This window comes from Sphaeramia orbicularis, chromosome 14, assembly GCF_902148855.1.
Source record: "Sphaeramia orbicularis chromosome 14, fSphaOr1.1, whole genome shotgun sequence".
Taxonomy (NCBI): domain Eukaryota; kingdom Metazoa; phylum Chordata; class Actinopteri; order Kurtiformes; family Apogonidae; genus Sphaeramia; species Sphaeramia orbicularis.
Window position 1 is genome coordinate 34,677,052 of NC_043970.1, and position 23,943 is coordinate 34,700,994.

The 23,943-nt window shown below is 36.8% G+C and overlaps 2 protein-coding genes across 2 annotated transcripts; one reads left to right on the forward strand and one right to left on the reverse strand.

Moving 5' to 3' along the window:
• Positions 1-38: 38 nt before the first annotated feature.
• On the forward strand, positions 39-18,788 carry LOC115432605 (uncharacterized). The gene is made up of 7 exons (XM_030153512.1): positions 39-351; positions 533-657; positions 1,332-1,563; positions 8,982-9,192; positions 14,036-14,178; positions 16,140-16,351; positions 17,241-18,788. The coding sequence occupies exons 1-7, from the start codon at positions 208-210 to the stop codon at positions 17,554-17,556; spliced, it is 1,383 nt and encodes a 460-aa protein (XP_030009372.1). The 5' UTR covers positions 39-207; the 3' UTR covers positions 17,557-18,788.
• Positions 18,789-19,629: 841 nt separating this feature from the next.
• Positions 19,630-23,476, reverse strand: bnip1b (BCL2 interacting protein 1b). The gene is given in 7 exon segments (XM_030153998.1): positions 19,630-19,826; positions 21,546-21,664; positions 22,289-22,396; positions 22,563-22,654; positions 22,757-22,849; positions 23,394-23,428; positions 23,431-23,476. Coding segments are annotated over 7 exon segments (690 nt in total).
• Positions 23,477-23,943: the final 467 nt, after the last annotated feature.

A 23,943-nucleotide genomic window follows, 5' to 3' on the forward strand; every position in this document is an offset into this window, starting at 1 on the left:
GACAACCAGAAAAGAAGCGCTGCATTTGTAATACGGCTTCTACCGTGTCAACTGAGACTAACAATAATGCTTATGACGAGCTCGTTTGCAGTTTGGCCGAGATACACATATTAATCGCACGCATTACAGGTAAACAAGCGCCCATAGCTTAATATCGATCCTTCAATGTAGCTAACAGGGAGAAGACTTTCTTTATTTTGGGGCGGTATGGCGGAGGGTAACGGCACAGTCAACCCTGCCAACCTTCCTCCGGGAGACCCGCAACTGATCGCTATGATCGTGGAGCATTTGAAAAACCGAGGGCTATTTGACGAGTTTCGTCGTGACTGTTTGGCAGATGTTGATACTAAGGTACGAGCTGTTTACAGTTAGCTAGCATGTTGGATGTTAGGAAACCGCAGGCAAAGATTTTATTTGCTAGTGATGACTCCAGTTTGGTTTAGCATGTTAATTAAACTGCTGTTAAAATAGTCTTGAGTTACTTGTGGCATCCATAGCTCTGTTTCACCCTCTTGTCACCAATGTGCTGCAGCCCGCCTACCAGAACCTGCGACAGAAAGTGGACAACTTTGTCTCGTCCCACCTGAGCACACAGGAGTGGACCCCGACCATCAACAAGAACCAGATGAGGAACGGACTGAGGCAGAGTGTGGTCCAGTACGTGTTACCGTACAATAATCATTGATATGGCTACTTTATACGTTAGTGGGCTAAATGTTGAATAAAGTTGACACATGAACTGAGTGGTTTCAACTCAGTGTATTGGTGTCTAGTAGTAGTATAGTAGTTCCATGCTACCTCCAATAAAGTTTTGGAAGTAAAGTAAAATATTTGTTAATTTTTTGGATTTGATTTTATATGTAAAATCCCCATATTCTTAATCCTCATGTTGTATTCTTATCATATTCTTTTACAAATTAAATAGTTATGCATCATCTTGTTGCTGGTAAGGTTTAGTCACTTGATAAACTCTATAATGTTTTTTATTATTTATTTGGACTTACATGTGACATATTAAACATCAATAATCTGACCCCATTATAATCTGCCAGTCAGGTGTACACCAAGGTCTTTCTGGTACAGGTTGTATCTGGTCGTGATACCATTTTTTCAGGTGAAATTTGTTCAAAATTAATTAAAAAAAAAACAAAAAAAGTTGGATAGTTTATTAACGCTTAACTGAAATTTACAGACATCTTGACACTTAACAGGATAAATAACAAAATTTTGGGCAATAGTTTTTATTTTTGTTGAAGACATCTTGTCGTCTTTCTGCTTCTTTAGGTGATGCTGTTTTGTTTTTGTTTTTTTGTTTTTTACTGTGCTTTCAGGTCTGGCATGCTGGAGTCTGGCGTGGACAGGATTATCACTCAGGTCGTGGATCCTAAAATGAACCACACATTCAGGCCACATATAGAAACAGCCATCCATGATTTTCTGTCTGGAGAAAGGAAAGAAGAGAATGCATCCATTTCCAATACTGCACCTTCTGAACAGACAGAACCAACAGAAACCCCTGCTGTTGCTGCTGCTGCTGCTACTGCTGCTGGACCTAAAACCCCCTGAGGACTGATAAAGGTCTGTTATTTCATTTCTTGTTCAGTCTGAGCATTAAATTAATAGTCTGTAGTAACAACATTTCTATGTAAACTATGTATCTCCGTCAAATGATTAAGCATACTCTTACTTGACCTGTTGTTGTTAGCTGTAAAAACACTGAAAAACACTTGGCGTCAAGGTTGCTCTTAAATAAATGGTACAAAGCAATAGAAACTAAGCATAAATTGAGAATAGGAATAGTTTGTTCAACTCTGTTCAGCAAGTCACACTCGTGCCCTTAATCTCCAAAATAAAATTACAGAAATTTCTCTTTTCTCTCTGCAGGAACAAATCCTGGTTTGCCAGTTTAAACATGTGGTTCAGAGGTTCTGCCTTTGAAAGGAAAAGGAAGACAAGGTTTCTAGTTGATGCTCCACAGCGCTGAGTTTCTGGGATGTTTGTGCTTTCAAAGTGGTTGGCATGAGATCGGACCCATTGGAGGTCACATCACTGCAACCAGGAGACATTGGACAGTGTGTTTAGGTGGACAGCATCGCAAAGACAAGCCTTTAAAAATGGATTATTTTTTATGCTTTTTGTGTGTATGCACATTTCACTAGGCCTGCTCACATTTTTTTTTTTTTTTTTTTTTTTTTTTTTTTTTCATTTTTCAGCATATTGGCCAACTAAAGTCAACCAACACTCATACAAATTGCCACTGGTTAGTTTCGAGTCAAGAGGTTTAGAGCATTCACCATCTGCTTTCATTTTTGTTTTTGTATTTTGGTCTGTCTCTAGATCACTCATGTTCTTTTGGTTCTTGTATTTGACTGTTTGTAGTACTGATGGTGAATTATTTCTTCTTTACTAAACACAGTTGAAACCATGTCTCGCTCCGTTGTTTTTTTTGTTTTTTTTTTTTACATATTCTGTCCATTTACAGTTTATGAACATGATGACTGAAGATGCATGCATATTTATCAGATCTGTGGAAATGTATTGGTAAAGATTATGAGAACAGGTGATTGAAGCTACTATGTGTTCACTAAAACAGAGCCACTAGGTGGAGTAGTCGTCCCTAGTGTCTAATGAAGAACATACAACAGGGAGTCTAACTATATGGGCATGTTCACCTTAAATACAACATTCACTGTGCCATTAACCTTTTGGAGACATGTAACAGTTTTGAAAAAACATATAGAGACTGAATGATTCATTGTATTTGTAAAAATGCTAATCCCACGATGAATCTGACAGTGCGTATTTCCTTCACCTCGCATTTTAGTAAATTGGAATTTTTTTTACATTTTGGTGATTAAAACCTGGAAAATAAGCCAATATGTGTCATTATCCAAATCCATAGAATAGTTTGACTTAATTTTCATGTTTTGAAGGAACTAAATGTTTTAAGATATTAACTAGACATGAATTGAAAGTAAACATAATTGTAAGTTTGGTTGCTCAGTTCTCCCTCTTTTTAAGTTATCTCAAGTTAACTCCCAAAAATCCTTTTATGGTATAAAAAAAGCAAAGCCTTGAAGCATTTGTGAGTGTTCAGAGGTTGCGTAACATGTATTGATTTAGTTACTTGTTTTTTGGCAGGAGTCTGGGCCACATGATTGCGCTAATGTGTGTCAGAGTGTTACTCTCAAGCTCCTGCTCTTTGTCTGTGTGTGAATGTTTATGTTTTTTGTATACATTTGTATTTGCACTGGATGAAAGCCAGCGGTCATGCTCTTGTCAGTAAGTGTTTCAGACACACAGGAACTGCACCGACTGCGTCCATGCAGCGTACTACTGCACGCCATTTATTTGACTAATGAATGAAAATCAGGCACAGAGGCTGAAAACAACTCGTACTTTGTTTCATTCTATTATTTTAATGCAGATATTTTGCATCCTGCATTTCCATTAAATTACACATTATAAAGGCTGTGTGTGTGTGTGTGTGGGGGGGGGGGGAAGATAAACCACAGATGTTTCCATGAATTCTTCTTTTTCTAAAAATCTTGGATGTTTGCAAACTTTAACATATGACAATGATCTGTCTGAAGTTTAAAACATGCAAAACATTCACCAGTAGTGACCTTTTCTTTCTTGCTCTCCAAGATCTGAACACATAAGGATAAAACAAGCAGCAGATCACTAAACTTAAAGGTTTATGGAGATGCCTCCATATAGATCTGTTATGACAAAACACATACTTGTGGTTTTAATCTATAAGGACACATGCAGCGAGAGGCTTCATCTAGAATGTTGTTTACTACAACAGGGTCCTGTGGGGGACAGTGAGTACAAGAGGGGCCAGCCTGCTGTTTGTGCAGTGGTGTCTGTGTGTTAATGTGCCATTTTGGGCATGTGAGTGTGTGTGTGTGTGTGTGTTCTGTGTCGGGGGGAAGGGTCATTGTGTGGGTGGTCATCAGAGGTTGCGTTAGGGAAGCCATGGGATGTTGTTTTGAAGCAGGATAAGACATAGAATGAGCGGGAAAGTACAACAAACATCCAAACCTTTGGACGAGGGAGGCTTCCCTTTCTGGGCCCCTGCAGGAACACACACACACCTCAACCACATTTCCTGAAGTTGTCTTAGATGCAGGAAAAAGAAACCCGGGGAGGCAGGAAATTGTGACGTGAGAGGTATGATATATTTGTTTGGCTTGTTTGGAGATGCCGATGTTGCAGTGTCACATGACTATGTCCTGTCCCTCTGTGGAGGTCGAGGGTCACAGGTCATGGACGTTATGAGTCAAAACATACAACCATAACAAGTGAGCTGCAAGCTTTGAACATATCATGAAGAAAGACTACTTGCCTTGGACTCATAAACTCAAATATTTTGCATTTTGCCCCTAGAGACACAGTAAATCTCCTGTGTTTCATTACAACATGTGATTTTACTTGTGATTTACATCAGTTTAATATTTATATCATCAAAAAAAAGACAAAACATAAATCTGATTTTTTTTTTGTCTTTGAGGCAGATTAAGCTTGAAAAACATGTGGTATTTGAACTAGTAATGTAGTTCAGGATCCTCCAATGTGTTGCATTAATGTTACATTAGAGTAAAGGTCATATAAATCCATGTTGGAGCTTAATGTGAACAGAAATCCCTGGAAAAACTGAAAAGAAAACACACACAAAAGCTAACATCCATCCATGTATGCAACTGGGTATATACATTTTATGCAACTTCTACTCCACTATATAACAGAAGTTAATATTGTACTTTTTCTTCCCTGCATTTGTCTGACAGCTTTAGTTGAATTCAGGTTACAGTTTTTATCATTCCTGTCCTGTGAAAACCACATATATCAAATATGTTGATTTTGGATGTTTGTCATACAATGAAGGATGGAGAGGTTGGGGGAATTCTCCTCCTTAAGCTGAAACACTCTTTAAAAGCCCTAAAGGATTCATTGAAAAATACATTGTCACAAAGCGGAAAGCAGGCCTGTTTCTCTGAGCTCATGAAAAGCTGAATTTTTAAGAGATATATGCTTCTCACAGGACAGCCATGACACAAATACGATGATTTTACAGAATATAATCCACTGCTGTACATTTCACCACTATATGAAATGGTTTCAATGAACTCAACATTAAACACCTACAGCAGTAAAATACAACAAAGAATTCAGATGTATTATGAATCCAACAATATCATACTGTATTTAAACAGTAAAATATGGTCAGGGTCCATTTTACTGCACAGTGGCTGCTTTTACATTAACTGTTCATACTTAACATACATTTATCTGATAGTACTTTCATTGAACTGTCTTGATGCAGAACTTTTACTGTAATGGAATATTTCCCACAGTTGGTACTTTTACTAAAGGATGTGAAAACACTGAATCCAGTGCATATATACTATACCATAAAAACCTAGTTTTTAACCTTTCTTAAGAGATTTATGACTATTTATTATAATATTATCCTCTGTATTTTGCATTTTTTTCAGTCAAAATCAGGTATTTTCCTGTATTTAATTTACTGATCATGTAGATGTTCATAAAAGCCCAGGGTTCTTATATCAAAAACGGAGAAAACTGAAGAAAAAGTGATGTTTTCCATAAAATAAGATATCATTATCTGAACCTAAACCCAGTGTGTCCATCCACTGTCAGTAATCAAACTAAATGGGTTTTACTGGTGAATCAATGTTGTAGAAGATGACAGTGTTTCCACGGTAACCACAGAGCCTCTGAACGTCCAAATGGGTCATATCTGATGACCGTGAAAAAACAACAAATTACATTGTAGGTGAATTATGTACATGCATTACTAGGATAAATGGATCAACAGGTATTAACCATTTAAGATCAGTGGATGGTTTTGGTCACCGGTGGTTGTTTGGGTCTTTATGGGTTAATTGTGGTAACTTAGACTTGTGAAGACTTTGTTTGTGCTGATATATGTTGTGTTGTTTTTTTTTGTGTTTTTTTTTTGTAGAGACTTTTATTTTGGCAAGACTTATAGAGGATGCCTGGCAGCTCAAACAGAGGACTTTGCATCAAATCTAAATAGATATTTTATATGTAAATTGAATGTCATAAATCTGTGGAACTGTAAATTATGAGTTGCAATGTGGTCATCCAAGTGAAAGTGTATGTAAACCCATATGAGATCAGCACCAAAAGTTTCAGGACACTCATTGAATCAAAAACATGAGCCAGCGCACATTGACAAAGCCTTAAAAAAATAATCAGTAACTAACATCCATGACAGATAGGCTTCATCACTTAAACCTTACATACTGTCCCTATATCAGGGGGTCAAACATGCGGCCCGGGGGCCAAATGCGGCCCGCCAAAGGGTCCAGTCCGGCCCTTGGGATGTTTTTGCAAAGTGAAAAATTCCACAGTCTTGAATTGAATTAAGCAAAAAAAAAAAAAAAAAAATTGCTTGAATTAAGGAAAAAATTTTGAATTAAGCAAAAAAAAAAAAAAAATCTTCAATTGAGTAAAAAACCAAAATCTTACATTTAGCAAAAAAAATCTTGAATTAAGCAAAAAATCTTGAATTAACAACTTCAAATGTGTTTCTTTGTTTTAGTGCAAAAAATAACATTAAACTATGAAAATATTTACATTTACAAACTATCCTATAACAATAAAATGTGAATAACCTGAACAAATATGAACAACCTGAAATGTCTAAAGAAAATTAAGCACAATTTGTACTATTTTCTGCCTGTTACTCAGTGTTTAGTGTCTTTGTAGATTTGATCCACAATGCACTTGTAGAAATGATAAGTTGAGGCAGAATATTGTTAACATAGCACTTATTTTTCTCCAGGAAATTTCAGTTTTTTCAGGTTATTCACATCTTTTTTGTTTGGATAGTTTATAAAAGTAAGTATTTTCATAATTTAGTTTGTTTTTTTCTTTACACTAAAACAAAGAAAAAAATTTGGAGTTGTCATTATCTATATATTATTATGTTATTTTTTTACTGGTCCGGTCCACTGCAGATCAAATTTAGCTGAATGTGGCCCCTGAACTAAAATCAGTTTGACACTCCTGCCCTATATGATCAATGAAAGGTCCAATGAAGTTATGAACTGGCCCAGGAATCCTCTCCAAACTAGAATTGGTACCAATCTTTGGACCACTGACCAATTAAAAATACTCCCTCTGACATGAATAAATGTATTTTTCATCTTTAATGAATGTTTCAGAGAGCAGAAGAGTGTATTTTTAGGTTTTACACCACTCATTCATGGAAATTGTTGTCCAAGACATAAAACACAACAACCACAATCAATCAAATTTGATCAGCTGTCTCAAATATAGAACATGTACAAGAGTATACCGGAAAAAAAATGTTATTTTTGCACCTTTTGTCCCTCAAACCTGTCACTTTTTACAGCAGCAACATGTCAAAAACGGGTCAAGAAAGAAGTTACAAAATATTTTCATTGTATTTTGACCTTTGAGGAATCCTTAAAAGGTTTGCACTGCATTAAAATGTACGTTTTGGCAACACGACAAGAGTTACATGTGTTAAAAAGTAACTCACACTGAGCCGCATGTGTTTAGTTTGGAGTGAAAACGTAACTGATGGCCCACATGGGGTCATTCAGAGGATATTGTGCTTACAAAATTGAATGTACATGCATGTAGAAAACATGTGAGGTAAACATGTCGTCATGATGCGGACAGAAATGTGTTGGGGAGATTAGCAGTGAGTCCATTTGTAAAGCCTGACCCTCCTCACAAAGCGCTCCTCTCTCCTCATGGATGCGTCACATACGTTTCTGACTGCACGTCTCCCTGCCAAGAAAGCAGCTGCTAACCCTCAAACACACACCCACTGGTGCTGACTTAATTAAGTGTGGATGTCTTGAGTGGCTGACCTTCATTTACCCCCGTCAGCTCCAGAGGAGGGACATCAGCAAAGAACTTTTTTTTTTCATCCTTTATGCCTGGTGTCTGAATCTTTCTGCCTCATTTACCATCATTTTTTTTTCTCTGTTCTTCAATTAAATGACAAACTTGAATCAAATATTAGACCACAGGTGTCAAACATGCAGCCCGGGGGCCAAATCCGGCCCACCAAAGGGTCCAGTCTGGCCCTTGGGATGAATTTGTGAAATGCAAAAATTACACTGACGATATTAACAGTCCTTTTAGTTCAGGTTCCACATTCAGACCAATTCAATCTCAAGTGGGCAGGACCAGTAAAATACTATCATAATAATCTATAAATACTCACAACTCCAAATTTCTTTCTTTGTAAATGTAAATATTTTTTATGTAGTTACACTAAAACAAAGCATAATTTCACAAAAAATGTGAATAACCTGAACAAATATGAACAACCTGAAATGTTTTATAAGTAAGTACAATTTTAATAATATTCCGCCTGATATTAAATATTTTGTGTATTTGTAGACCCGCTGTGATCTGTAAATTATAATGAACACGTGAAAATGATCAACTGAAGTATTAATAATATTGTTAAAATTACACTTATTTTTTTGAGTTTGTTCATGTTATTCACATTGTTTGAAAGGATAGTTTGTAGATGTAAACTTTTTCATTGTTTAAAATTACTCATTCTAATACATAGAAAAAATGTTGGAGTTGACATTATTTATATATTATGTTTTTATTTTACTGGTTCGGCCCACTTCAGATCAAATTTAGTTGAATGTGGCCCTTGAACTAACATGAGTTTGACACCCCTGTGTTAGACAAATTAAACACATTAACTCCCCCCCCCCCCCTTGCTGAAAGTCCACTCTTTCTTTCCCATCAGTGATAAACTCTTCACAGTAGTGCGCGTCCACGGGGCTGCGCTCTGATTGGTGGACGCACCAGCTCCCATCACTCAGACCGTCGTGAACGCGCAGCCGAGAACAGCTTTATATATTTCAGACTTCATGCCGTGCTCATACACCGGGAACTCCTCCGCAAGTCTACACTCCTGCCGCTGAATCCGGCGCATAATTAAACAAACAAATCAGGAAAGCGCAACAAACAGGCAAACAGGTCTGAGTCCTGCAGGCATGAGGGGGACCGGGTCCGCTGTGGTGTTTGGCTTTTCTCTGCTGCTGGCCTGTCAACAGGTGCTGACCATGGACCCGCAGGACTTCCACGAGAAACAAGTGAACCTGGCCAAGAGGAGACTGACTCTGCAGAGCACAGGTGAGTCCCAGGGGCAGGTACTGAGACCACCTGCTGTTTAGGATTTTAACACAGAGGCTTTGGATTTGTCTCAGGTTCCTTATAATAATATTAATAATAGGAGGAACCAGAGAACCTCTAGGCTAAAAGGACATTAACTACAGCATTTAAAAAAAAAAAAAAAAAAAGAATCAGCTATAATGGGTTAAAATAATAAACAAGCGCCTTCTAGTGTCAATCTTTTGCGCTCTGTGTAAAACTCTGCGCGCACTGAGTCAAACTCTTTACTCTGTTTCATTTTATTGCGACCAAAAACATTTTCCATCTTTAAAGTTTCTTTTCGGCTGTTTTTACACATTTCTTTCACTCTGTGATGCATCAGTGTGCTTGAACTGGACTTCTTTTGAAAGCAGAGCGCTTCTGTCTGTTTCCTCTACTGCTGCTGAGACTGGAAAGTGTGTTTGTGGTGGAACACTGGGGCTTTTGGATGCCCCCCCCCCCCCTCCCAGGAATAATAACAGTCTGGATGAGAACTGTTCAGTTTTAGAACAATCTGCTCATGTGTATCCCACGGCGTGCTCGTGCGTCTTTCTCTTCCCTCGTGCGCAGTGCGTAAGTGACCTCGCGACACCTTCAGGTCTTATTTTTATCTCGTTTACGTTGGCTGTCCACTACATCGTAAAGATAATGTTTCCCTGGATAGTTTGCACTCCTCGAAGACTATGACTTTAAATGATGGCCTGTTGCAGGCTCAGTGGAAGCGTACGCGGCCTGTCCGTAACCGTGCCGGGTCGTGCCGGGCCGCTGCGCTCTGCTGCTGTTTGTTTGTAATTCAATGCGCAGCTCCGGAGCCTCGATCTGGTCCAAGCACATTCCCCCCGTACCAGCAGGGAGGTGCATGACAGCACCTCCGGCCCGGATCTGACCTGGGACCTGCACCACCGAGCACCAGCACCAGGACTAGGACAGGACCAGAACCAGGACCAGGACCAGAACCAGAACCAGAACCAGGACCAGCAGCAAAGACATGCTGGTTCAGAATCAACATCATACAAACTATCAGCCCCTCAGCCTTATCAGTACCACAAACTGGGACTTTTACAGCACAGGTGGCAAACATGCGGCCCGGGGACCAAATGCGGCCCACCAAAGGATCCAGTCCGGCCCGTAGGATGAATTTGCAAAGTCAAAGATTCCACTGTCTTGAATTGAATTAAGCCGAGAAAAAAAAAAAAGAAAAAAAAAAAAAAAAAAGCAGCTTGAATTAAGGAAAAAATGTTGAATTAAGCAAAAAGAAAAAAAGAAAAATAAAAATCTCCAATTAAGTAAAAAAAAAAAAAAAAAAAAAAAAAAAAAACTAAATCTTAAATTTAGCAAAAAGTCTTGAATTAAGCAAAAAAATCTTGAATTAACCACTTCAAATTTGTTTTTGTTTTACTGCAAAAAATAACTTTAAATTATGACAATATTTACATTTACAAACTATCCTATAACAATAAAATGTGAAAAACCTGAACAAATATAACAACCTGAAATGTCTAAAGAAAATTAAGCACAATTTTAACTATTTTCTACCTGTTACTCAGTGTTTAGTGCAGGGGTGTCAAACATGTGGCCCGGGGGCCAAATGCGGCCCGCCAAAGGGTCCAATCCAGCCTGTAGGATGAATTTGCAAAGTCAAAAATTCCACAGTCTTGAATTGAATTGAGGAAAAAAAAAAAAAAATTAGCTTGAATTAAGGAAAAAATGTTGAATTAAGCAAAAAAAAAAAAAAAATCTCCAATTAAGTAAAAAAACTAAATCTTAAATTTAGCAAAAAATCTTGAATTAACAACTTCACGTTTGTTTCTTTGTTTTAGTGCAAAAAATAACATTAAATTATGAAAATATTTACATTTACAAACTATCCTGTAACAATAAAATGTGAATAACCTGAACAAATAAGAACAACCTGAAATGTCTAAAGAAAATTAAGCACAATTTGAACTATTTTCTGCCTGTTACTCAGTGTTTAGTGTCTTTGTAGATTCGATCCGTTATGCGCTTGTAGAAATGATAAGTGGAGGCAGAATATTGTTAAAACTGCACTTATTTTTCTCAAGAAATTTCAGTTTATTCAGGTTATTCACATCTTTTTTGTTTGGATAGTTTATAAAAGTAAGTATTTTCATAATTTAATGGTTATTTTCTTTACCCTAAAACAAAGACAAAAATTTGGAGTTGTCATTATTTATATATTGTTATTTTTTTACTGGTCCGGCCCACTGCAGATCAAATTTAGCTGAATGTGGCCCCTGAACTAAAATGAGTTTGACACCCATGCTAAAGATATTAACAGTCAGTCGTTTTACTTTAGGGGCCATAAAAAGCCCTACTTTAGTCTCAAGTGGGTCAGATCAGTAAAATACACTCATAAAAACCTACAAATAATGACAATTCCAAATTTTTCCTCTGTTTTAGTGTGAAAAAGTGAAATTACATGAAAATGTGTAAATTTACAAACTAGCCTTTCACAAAAAATATGAAAAACTAGTAATATGTTAAGAGAAGTAAGTGCAATTTTACTAATATTCTGCCAGTTGCTAAAATATTTTGTAAATTTGCAGAAATTTCCATCATGATCTGTAAGTTGAAATGCACTTTTACAAATCATAAGCAGAGGCAAAATATTGTTAAAATTGCACTTATTCTTCTTAATAAATTTCATTTTTTTCATGGTTGTTCATGTTATTCACATTTTTAAAAGGACAGTTTATAGATGTAAACGTTTCCATGATGTAATTTTACTTTTTCACTATAAAACACATTGACATGTTTGGAGTTGGCATTATTGATATATTATGTTATTAATTCACTGGTCCGGCCCACTTCAGCTTAAAATAGGGAGGATGTGGCCCCTGAGCTAAAATGAGTTTGACACCCCTGTTTTACAGCCTCTTTACTAAACTCGCTGACACAGACCTTCAACATACATCACAGTGGGGAGTTAAACCAGCACACACTCAGTCTGCCTTTACCTTATCTAGTAAAACACTTATGTGAAGGCCTCAAATCAAGCAAAATGTGAAAATACAAATAAGATTAAGATTTGTCTCATGCAAATGCACAGCGAAACATATTTTTGTACCAGCAGCAAACAGTAAAATAGTAACTTCACACCCAGCACATATTAAAATAAAATATCTTTAAAAATGTAAAGTTACAAGGGGTAACTCTTGTGTATACATGTACAGTGTTGCAGCTGTGTCATTAAGGTGCATGATACAATGTTTTGTCTCAGAATAGTCCTGTTAAGGCTCAGAGACGAGCAGACGGATGGTTTGGGGTAAAACTCAACTTTAGCCTCTCAGTTTTTGATATCAGACAGTGGAAACGCACCGACCTGATTGGAGGCAGAGGGGAGGCGTGTGAATGTCCAGAGTGATGATAAAAAATATATAAATATATACATTTGTGGATGAAAATGAAGCAACTTTAAGGTTTTTGTACATGATGCTCCAGGGTGCAATAAAACTGGATTTTCTATCTGAGAGGTTGAAAACACTAAAAGATTTAAATAAGCTGATTTTCTAATTGTTCCGTCAACACTTGCGACCAAGACGTGCTTTTTAGTAGAAACTTAAGAATCTAAAATCTGCTTCCTTGGGTCAAAGGTCAGTATGTCAGTGCTGGATGAGTTTATGTCATCATTAACAGCCATAATGTAATAAAATGAGCAGATTTCATGTAATTTCATGTAAAGTCAGAGCTGATGTCTAGGGATGTAACGATATGAAAATTTCATATCACGGTTATTGTGACCAAAATGATCACAGTTATCATTATTATTGAGGTATTGTTGAAATTGTGCTCAAAATGTTCAAAAAGTACTTATACACACACTGAAATAATTTAACCAAGTTGTATTTAAAAAAAAAAAAAAACAATAACAAAATAATTGGCACAATGCACTTTCTCTTGGCAGAAACATTCAAATATTAACCCTTTGGGGTCTGAACCTATTTTGGCCATTTTTAAGTACTTTTGATTTTGCCTTTATATACTATATAAACAAATGTTTACTATACCCATGTTTGGTGTCTTTGTTTTCCAGCAAAACTTCATTTATATCATCTGCCTGTTATTTTTTTCACTTTAACTTACTATATCAGCATAAAAGGCCAGAAAACACAAAAAAATTATATAAAATCTGATTTGAAAAATGTATAGAATTTATTGCATAAATAACATACAGATGCTTAACGAACCTTTTCAAAGCCTTTAAAAGTGAATATCGGTTCCAAATATTAGGTATATAAAATTAAAATTGTAATAAATTAAAACTATACTCAAATATTTGACATAAAAGCATATCTTTACATAGGCGTTTTCTCCGGAAAAGTGCGGTAATCAAACACGGTTATCATCATAATTAGAATTTAAACAGTAATACTAACCATTGGCAATTTTACCGCAGTTTATCGTTATACCAGTAATCGTTACATCCCTTCTGATGTCTTTAGCTTTGGTTTCTCATTGACATTATTTAGTCTGTAAATACTCAGGGATCACTTTGTAAGTTCATGTGTTGCTGTACATGAATGTGATGTAGCCTGAGCAAGATGAGAAACATATTCAACTTTAAAAAAAAAAAAAGACAAAAAAAATTAAAAGGAACAAAATAGTCCTAAACTAGAACATCATATTGTTAATAAAAAGCTACTCTTTTTAACTAGAAAGGCCCTTTTTCTTTACTTCTCTCTCTGTAAATATAAGGTGTATGTGACCTGTCATTGTAATACACATTGAATCACACTTGTTTCCATGGTTTCACTGAAGTTAACGCTCTCCTTTTCCCTCCTCTCTCTTCTTTTCTCTTTCTCAGCAGAGATTCAGTCTTGCTTGGTGAGTTCAGGGGATGTTGGCTGTGGGATGTTTCAGTGTTTCAATAACAACTCTTGTGAAATCCAGGGTTTGCACCACATCTGTCTGACTCTGCTGCACAACGCCGGACGCTTCGACTCACAGGTGGGCCTCACTCACACATGGACACACTGGTTATAAGGCTGGATGTTATCTGCCGCTTTGGTCACTTTGAAAGGACACACAGAAACACGGTGCATGGAGCTTCATTTAATCCCTTCAGTCATTACTGTCATTAGTGAAGAATGAGTAGTGTATCTGAGCCGAGAGGGGAAGTGAAATCAGATAGGAGCAGCTTGTCTCCTTCACTAGAATAGAAGGACACTAGAGAGATGAAGTCTAATAAGGAGACAGAAACAAAGTTGATCATCTAGAAATCTCAGTGATTCATGCAAGTCATCAGGGCTGTGAATCAGTTTTTGTAGTTTTCGTGTTTGCTGCCATCGTGTGGTTAAAAACAACACTGCAGGCTAATACTGACAGCACTTCCATGATTCAGACAATGTTTCTAGAAGCCTTTTAACCCATAAAGACCCAAAATCATGTACTGGTGTAAAATGTTTAATACCTGGTGATCCACTAATCCTATCAATACATGTAAATAATTGGTGTAAAATACAGTTTGTCATCTTTTCATGGTCATCAGATATGACCCATTTGGACGTTAAGAGGCTCTGTAGTGAACGTGGAAACACCATCTTCTACAACATCGATTCACCAGTAAAACCCATAGAGTTGGATCAATGACAGTGGATGGAAATGCTTGGTTTATGTTCAGTTAATGATAGATTTTTACTGAAAAAGTCACTTTTTCTTCAGTTTTCTCTGTTTTGATGTAAGAACCCTAACCTTTTATGAACATCTACATGATCAGTAAATTAAATCTAGGAAAATACCTGATTTTGACTGAAAAAAAATGCAAAACACAGAGGATAATATTGTAATAAATGGTGATTAATCACTTTAGAAAGATTAAATCTAGAGAAAAAATCATTCAGAAACTGCCACAAAATAACCACTGGGTCTTTATGGGTTAAAGCTATATCGAACATGTATGCTTTAAAATACAATTTCTGCATGATAATAACACTGGAGCATACTGTAGAGACATGGCAATCCACTATGTTCTTTTTCTTTTGAGGTTTGTTTTTAATTTTGTCTCCCATCTATGTCCATATCTGTGACATTTTCTTAAAAAAGTAACAATAAGAAGAAAGTGTTAAAAAAAAATACAATCTCTACACACAACTAGGCGTACAATGTATATTTTATCTGACTTATATCAGTCAGGTACAGAAATCTAGTTTTTTCAATGTAATGATCCATATTTTGTTTGGTTGCCTTTCAGTAACGTCTCGCTATTTCATCGGAATAAAAATCCTAAGGAATTATGTGACTTTCAGTGATTTTCAGCAGAAATTCAGTCTAATATAAATAATAAACTTCAATGTAGCATTTTGCTACCGTTCTGAGATACTGCTTCTAGGTTGTTTTTTTAAGATCACGTGTTATTAATGTCTCACTTTCTATTGAGGACACTGGTTGTCTGTTGCTTATCTATTTGTATTTTGCCAGATTTTTTTATTCTTTTGCACACAACAAAACCCTGATGGCTTCAGAAGTCACATTCATGACATATAAGACTTTATGTATTCCACTTTAACTAAAATAAATACAAAATACTGACTTTAATTTGTCACAGAGGAGTGTTTTCAAAGCTGCACATAATTATATTTAATGTGAATTAGACTTTAATCCATTATCGTATCTGTAAACATGATTTCTGAGACGTGTCAGAAAGACTTATCGACACTGAAGAACTCCCTTGAACCCACTCTTCTTCACAGTATTATTCAACTTTTTTTTTCAATTTTTGTTTAGATTGAGGACCCCTAGTCACAGACATTACACACTGTATTGAATTATTAATGTTCTGTGATTGGAATTATTTATTTTGTGTGAGTTTTGTTTTTTTCATCATCTCAATGATCCTGAGCAGCATTACAGTGAGTTAGTGCCTCTGATTGAAAAGGGGAGTTTGTAAGAACCGTGACCTCATCCTGCAGGGGAAGTCGTTTGTGAAGGACGCTTTGCGGTGCATGGCGCTGGGACTGCGGCAGCGCTTCAGCTGTGTGAGCCGTCGCTGCTCTGCGGTCAAAGAGATGGTGTTCTCACTTCAGAGGGAGTGTTACTCCAAACACCAGCTCTGCCTCGCACTAAGAGATCACATGGACACCATGGGAAACCTGGTCCAGTTCCACCTGCTATTCCCACCAGGGTGAGTGAGATTTCCATAAATTTAAGGATGTTACACTGACTGGCCTTCACTTTCACGGAAACTGACCTAAACCTGAGCTGTCACAGCTAAACACAATAAGAAATGATGAAATATAACAGGTGCTGGTGCATCACTTTCCTTTGTAACTTACTCTTTTCCTAATCTAATCTCAACATTATCCCTAAAAGTCTTTACCAAAACATTGTCTAAAGCCCTTTGACTTCATTAGGAGCAGCCAAAATGTCCAAAAAAATGAAGGTAAAGAAAAGAATTTGACTAGTTGACTAGTTACTAGAAAAAAAACAAAAAAAAAAAAAGGGGGGGGGGGGGCTTATTCACATTAGGTAGATGATAATCAGTTATTTTTACTTCTAACTATGGAGTCAGGGATTAACTTTAAAGTTTACTAAAACAGCACATTATCAATATAAAGTTAGCATTCAGTAAAAATCAGTATTGGGTTAACATTGAAATAAGTAATATTTAATAGAGCAGAAGCAAAATATAAGAATATTCCATTACGTGTAAAACTATAACGATCAGAAGAATTAATTCAAAAGAAAATTAATATATATTTTGCTGGTTGGTTTAAATTTTTAAAATGTCAGAATTTGCTGTTGTACATGTAAGTAAATTATTTTTAATATAATGAAAGATGTCAAATCATATTATATTATGATCTCCCCAGATTTAGAGATAATGTAAATTATTTCAACTAGCAGCACTATTATTTATTTATTTATTTATCCATTCATTTATTTATTATCACTTGAACACTAGCCTTAGTTCAAGACTGTTTTTTCTTTTTGGCATGGCTGAGGAGACAACGGGTCTTTTTCGAACTGTTAAAAACCCAAGTCAGATGTTGTTTTCCTTTCTGTTGTATTAGACCGTATGTGGAGCTGATAAACTTCCTGTTGACCTGTGGAGACGAGGCCCGCTCATGGGTCGGCCGGCGGCTGCAGGGGCAGTGCACTCAGCACTGGGGGGCGCTGTGCGAGAGCTTCGGCAGCTCCTGCTCCCTCAGCCAATCAGATGCTGTGCAGCCCACCACTGTCCCACCTCTTACCGCTCAGGGAGCCCTTCTGCAGCAGCAGCCAACCAGAGCGGCTGAAGCAGATGACAGGAGCGGGCCGGATCAGATCGATAATGCAACTGAATCTGGTTTCCCCTTGTCTGAGAAAACCAAAGTTACCTCTGCGTAAACAGAACAGAGGAGGCGCAGACAGGGTACACAAAGATCATGCACTTATTACTACAGTAGCATAGTACAGTAAAATGAGTAGAAGTAGTAAACAAGTAGTGACAGCTCAATGTTTTTAGGGTAGTATTTCTGGTAAATATAATGCAACGTAACTTATTTAATCGAAAATGTATTTGCTATATGAACGTTTTCTTTTCATTTGTACAAGGATAAAAACCATTTATCTACCTCACTTCATCATTACAGTAAGGCCACAAAGGCTGTCTCCTCCAGTAAAGGGCATAGACACACATGAGGAAAGACTACAGGGAATATGTCTCAATGTCACTATTCTACCTATTTAAGTCTCTTTGTATTTATTAGAAATGTTTTTGCATTGTTATATTATGCACAATTCAGTCTTAGTCTTTAGTTGAACAATCTCAGATATTATCTTGTAGACCTTTAGGGTGCAGTCTGCAGGAAGGGAAGCACTCTACGGCTGTGACGTGTTAGAAATATGTGTTTTTGATGTTCTACTTGAACGATCACATTTCATACAGACCCCAGGTTTCAAGCTACTTTTTGTAAGTGTTTATTTAAATGAATGTAAAAATAGTTTTGATTGAAATTTAATAAACTATAATAATGCCACTGGGCTGGAAGCAGTGGGTTCTTTTACTCTACCAATGCACAGGAGATCATAAAGTTGTATATCCTGCCATCTACTGGTACATCTGTAGTAATGCTGCACAACACTTCAACTCTCATGTTGGAAAAAATAGACGATAACATTCTCACCGTGTGGCAGTTATTAAACACAGGCTCAGAAAGTAATCACAAACGTTTCAGTAATCTGGAGGGAAAAAGGCACCAAGTAGACATGTCAACGAGTGTAAGAAAAAATATCTACACAAACACATATAAAGTACAACATGAACATAACGTGGCTGCACTTGAAAACCCTTGGCCTTTAGCCCATGCCAAAGTTTTTGCACATACGGACAGACGGACGGACGACAAACTGATGACAACACCCTACAGCGACGGCCAAGGGTAATAAACTGTAAACACACTAAAATGAAGACGGAGAACAGGACTGTCATGTGTGGTGCCCCCTCAGTGTGATCTTTCACTGAATTTGACACTTGGATAGTTTTATCACATTCATCTGCTGAAGGGAGATTAAAGTTTGTCTGTCTGCTCCAAAAATCTTCATAATGAGGTGGACTTTACTGGAGGATCTTGCAACCAAATTAACGATCTGGTGCATGTGGAAATCTAAAGCTATCAGAATAAAAGCAGACTCTTGGGAAGCAGGAAACATCTAGTATCCAAATGATCAACCATAGAAAGTAACAGTTTATGTCTATTGAGGTATTCCAAATGTGTTCAACAGGTTACTGGACTCTTTTGTGTGAAGTGCATGCTGGTTTATCTGACCTTTATGACAGTGGTGTTGACCCTGAGTTAATGTGGTATTTTAAAAGTCGACCTATCGCATGTAGAGCAGACAAAGCAGACTAAATTTCATTTTTCAGACCACTACTTCTGCCTTTTTTATGGTTACAACTGAGCATATCATTTCATATTATTTGCTGAGATGATCTTGATGAGAGATGACGTACTTAGAGACAGATTGGAGGGACAGTATCACAGAGCTTTTTGTCCTGCGTTCAAGTGTGACGATGTTTCTGACATGAATCATGGCGATGCCTGATAAGAACCTTGTAATGCCAATTAAATTTACTACGCTATTTACACTTTTTTTCCTACAAGTTGTAAACATGTGACAGTCCATATATTTAAACAAAAGCTTTAGTCTTTCATGTCTCTGAACCCACATGATACATACTGCTTTAGCTCCTAACGATGCTGCTTAACAATTTGAATCTTGCACCTGAAAGCACTTCCATGTGAAATACTCCAGTTTCTCTGCTGCTTATAACCACCATAATGTCCAATCCAGTTAAAATGCTGTAATGTTCTGTTTGACTCCACTGAGAAAAATACCTGGAAATCATTCAGGCTGATGCTGGGTGTGTGATCCCTGCTCTGAAGTAACGTGCTGGTTGGTGCTTATCCTGGGTGATTCCTAAATGAAGGGAAGAAAACGCTTCTTCAGGATGTAAAGGACAGTGGCGAGGAACAGTGCCAGAGCCAGGAAGATGAGCAGCTTGTCCGTGAGCTCCCGACGGTTGTATTTAAGGATGAGTTTCCTCCCCAGGTGGATGGTTCCTGTCATGTTTTTGAACTCCTCGTTGGTTTCCTGCACCGTTCTGGAAGATGTCGCTGTGATGACGATGAGGAAGATGTGTTAGAAAATACACAAGTGACATGGAAAAACCTCAGGAGCAACAAAGGAAAGTAGATTCTCAACCTAAAAGTCTGTATTTTGAACAATAAAGAAAACCCAGACATACAATTTTTCTGTGGAAAAAAAAATTTAGTAAAAACTGAAAACTGCAGCAGTGTAATAAACACTGTGACAATATGACATCTATCCGTCATCTAAGATTTGTTGCTGTTAATTCACTGTTTTGCAAATCAAAGTCTTTACTGCAATATCATTCTCCTGTGATGAACATGACATAGACCAGAAAAGTAAACTCACTAAATGTCTTTTCCAACAACTGTAATGCCATAGCACATTATCATAGTTTTGACCATATCTCATTTTAGCTCTGTAGTAGTTTTACTTGAAACTATAGATATATTTTATACCATATCATTAAATTATTAACCCAACCCCCGAAGGGGAGGCAAGGGGTATTGTTTGTGGTTTGGTTGGTTTGTTAACACTCTAGCAGCAAAATTATTGGTTGAATTTATACCATATTGGGTTTACAGATTGCCAGATGTCAATACATTTTGGGAAAAGTGGGTCAAAGTTTCCATTTTTTGTGAATCTTTAATTTTTTTTTCTCCTTAACATATAATGGGTGAAATTTCACATGTCTGTATCAGCAAAACTATTGACTGAATTCATATCAAACTGACTTGATAGATTGCCAGTGACCCAGAATGGACTGGGAACAGATGGTCAATGTTCATATTTTTTATGAATTTTTAAAATCTTCCCATTTACTTGTAATGGGTGAAATATGTGTGAAGGGCAGGGTTTGTTGTGCCGGGCACCACCACTAGGGTTGCTGGAGCCAGTTCATCTCGCCAGTTCATCGCAGGGCTGATGGAGGGCAGATGAATAACCACTCTCACTATGGGCAATTTAGATTAACCAATTAACCTATCAGTCTACCTCTGTTTGGATGGTGGGAGGAAACCGGAGTACCCGGAGAGAACCCACACAAACACACAACATGCAAATTCCACACAGAAAGGTCCCACCCCCATCGGTGTTGGAATCGAACCCAGAACCTTCTTGCTGTGAGGCACGAGAACTATCCACTTCACCACTTGGAACCACTTATTTTACATTATGATACATGCACAACTGGTGCTTATCCTGTGCAGCTGGCTGGCTAAATAATATTCCAAATAATTTTGTTTTTTTTTAATTTAAACATGAGAACATATCTTTTATCAAGTATATAATTCTAACGCTAATAATAAATAGGTTTCTACATGTGTCAGTTCATGGAAAACTATTTAAGAAAATGTGCTACATATGTACGATATATCTGAATACTTGGATATAAAATGACTATATCAAAATATAGCCACATTGCACTGCTCTAAAACTGTAGTAACCAATGTAATTTTTGCTTTTATTTTAATTGTTTTGTTTTTCTATTTAAAAGTTGTTAAATATGTGAAATGTGACAGGCTAAATGTTATGATACTTAACTATATTTACTTAATCCAATAATAAAGTAATTAATATGTGAAAACTAAACAAAAATCTCTTCAACTTAATGAAGAACATGTTTAATGCTACTAGGACCTACATTAAGTACCAGATGCTTGTCAGTATGTTTGTCGTACTACTGAAAATATACAGTAAAACAAAAAAAAAGCATGAATGAACGTTGTAAGTTTTTTTTTTCTTACCTAGTGTGTTAATGGCATCTTCACTCTGCTTCACTTGCTCAGACATCATTCTGCTTATAGACATCAGGCTCTCTGTGATGTTGCTGCTGGTTTCCACTAAGCTTTCTTTGGTCACTCTCCTAAATAAATACATACAAACATAATCTGGTCAGGTGACATGTAGATGCTGTGAAAAATGCTGGATGTAATAATAGTAATAGGAGTAAACACTTTCTATCCTAAAAAACCTGCTTCATTTGGTTCGTGACTCAGTTTACTCCTGCATTTACTGGAAAAATAAAGACATGAACTAATAATAATAATAAGAACTAATAATAATGATTTTCCTTCTCAGATCAGCTGAAACACTCAGTTTATTTAAATCCAGGTTAAAGACCCACCTGTTCTCAGCTGCATTTGAATAGAGTTTTAATTCATCCGTTCAGATTGCACCTTCTTTTAAGCTTAAAGTTTTTATCTATTTTATCTCTCTTATCTATTTATCCAGGTTTTTTTTTTTTTCCTTTTCTTTTCTCTCATGCCTATACTTTTTATTGCTTCCCTGCTGTAATGCTTTTAATGTTTTATGTAAAGCACTTTGAATTGTCTTGTACATGAAATGTGTTATAGAAATAAACCTGCCTTGCCTTCTGGTGAATCTAGAATGTACTTATCACTTAATACCATCATACTGGCATGGGCTGAGATTAGTAAAACATCTACAGTACTACAGAAAAGCCTGAGCAGCTTTGGGCAGTATGAACCTCTGTCGTGTGCTCTCATTTTCCCCTCCGTGGAGCAGCTCATCCTTCTCCATGTTATCAATGGCCAGTTTACAGGCCAAGTTGGCCTTCCTCCATGCAGTCTGGTTACTGGGGAACAGAGGAGAACAAAACCCATTTCAAGAAGAGTTGTTTCTGTGTTTTCTTCATTACAGTAACTCTGGTCTGATGTTTCATTTGACAGCTTTCTAATAAAAAAATAAAAATAAAAATTTGAGGAAGAAATGCACGTTCATCAGCCAATGTATCTACAGACCTCATCATCTGTCTTCGCTGGCTCTCTGTCTCTGCCTGGATCTCCAGTCTGTCTGTCTCTCTGTCCTGCTCTCTGGCCATCTGCTCCAGGTCCTAACAACAACAACAATAACAACATGAAATCAACTGTTAGAAATACAGCTCATTTTTTAACAATAATATCTAAATACCACACACATGTTAATGAAACCTGACCTGTATTCTGAGTCTGAGCTTGTTGAACTTCCCTTTGACCTGAGAGTTGAGGTCCATGAGAGCAGACTGAGGTCCTGGACAATCTCTGATATCCTGCATAAACACACACACACACACACACACACACGCACACAAGGCTTTTGATATAATGGAAAATATAAAGAGATGGGGCAATAACTCACTTAATATGAAACCAATTATAATTTACCTGGGTGACTGACTAATCCTCCTTTCACTCAACTGTGAACACATCAAAAACTAGTTTTTATCTTATTCTTTGTAATACTATCGTTAAAGTCCTACAATTAAAATGACTGTAACACAAAACCGTTTTGATAATATGAACTTTTGTGCTACTTATTATACTATAATACTTATTCCAAAGTAGACGACAGTGTCGCAACTAAGTTGAACCATACTCAATAAATACATTTCCAACAGTATAATAACTTCGAATCAACAATTACTTAGAACTGTGACTAAAATGTTTGTTTTCCCTTGAGTCATTTTCACTGTTAGCTTGCTAACATTAGCATCAGTTTTGTGTTTCTTAAACGACAACGTCTCCGGAACAAAGCCGATACCATCCTGAGCCCAAATGAAATAACTCGTTCACGCATATGTCACCACTTCTTACCTGAATTAGAGCTTTAATTTCCAAGTCATATTTATCATTTCTTGCGCACAAATCCGGACATGAACGTCCATCGAAGACGCCATATTTGTTTTTGTACGGCAGGTCGGAGGACCAAAATACATGTTGTCGTCCTAGAAGGCGAACTCTCTAAAAACGTAACCACTTGATAACTTGAATGAAGTATTGGCACATTCCTGGGGGATATAATAATCCACCATCATATATAAGAATTTATCAGATTCAAACAAACTAAAAAGGCATCTAAAATAGTTCCAATTACAAAAGTGCAATTGTTTCAGTTATTGTTTATTTGTTTCAGTTAATGCTGGGGTTCCCGAAGTGGGGAGGCGTACCCCTAGGGGTACTTGAAAGAAGGCCAGGGGGTACTTGAAATTTTTTTGGGAAAAATACATTAAATAAGGCATCATGTCATACAAAATAAATAATGAGAATTAATGTTGAAATATAAAATACAGTTAATTCATTCATATAATGTTTTATTGTCAATCATCTTGTTTCAGCTTTGGTAACATTTTAAGAACATTTGTAT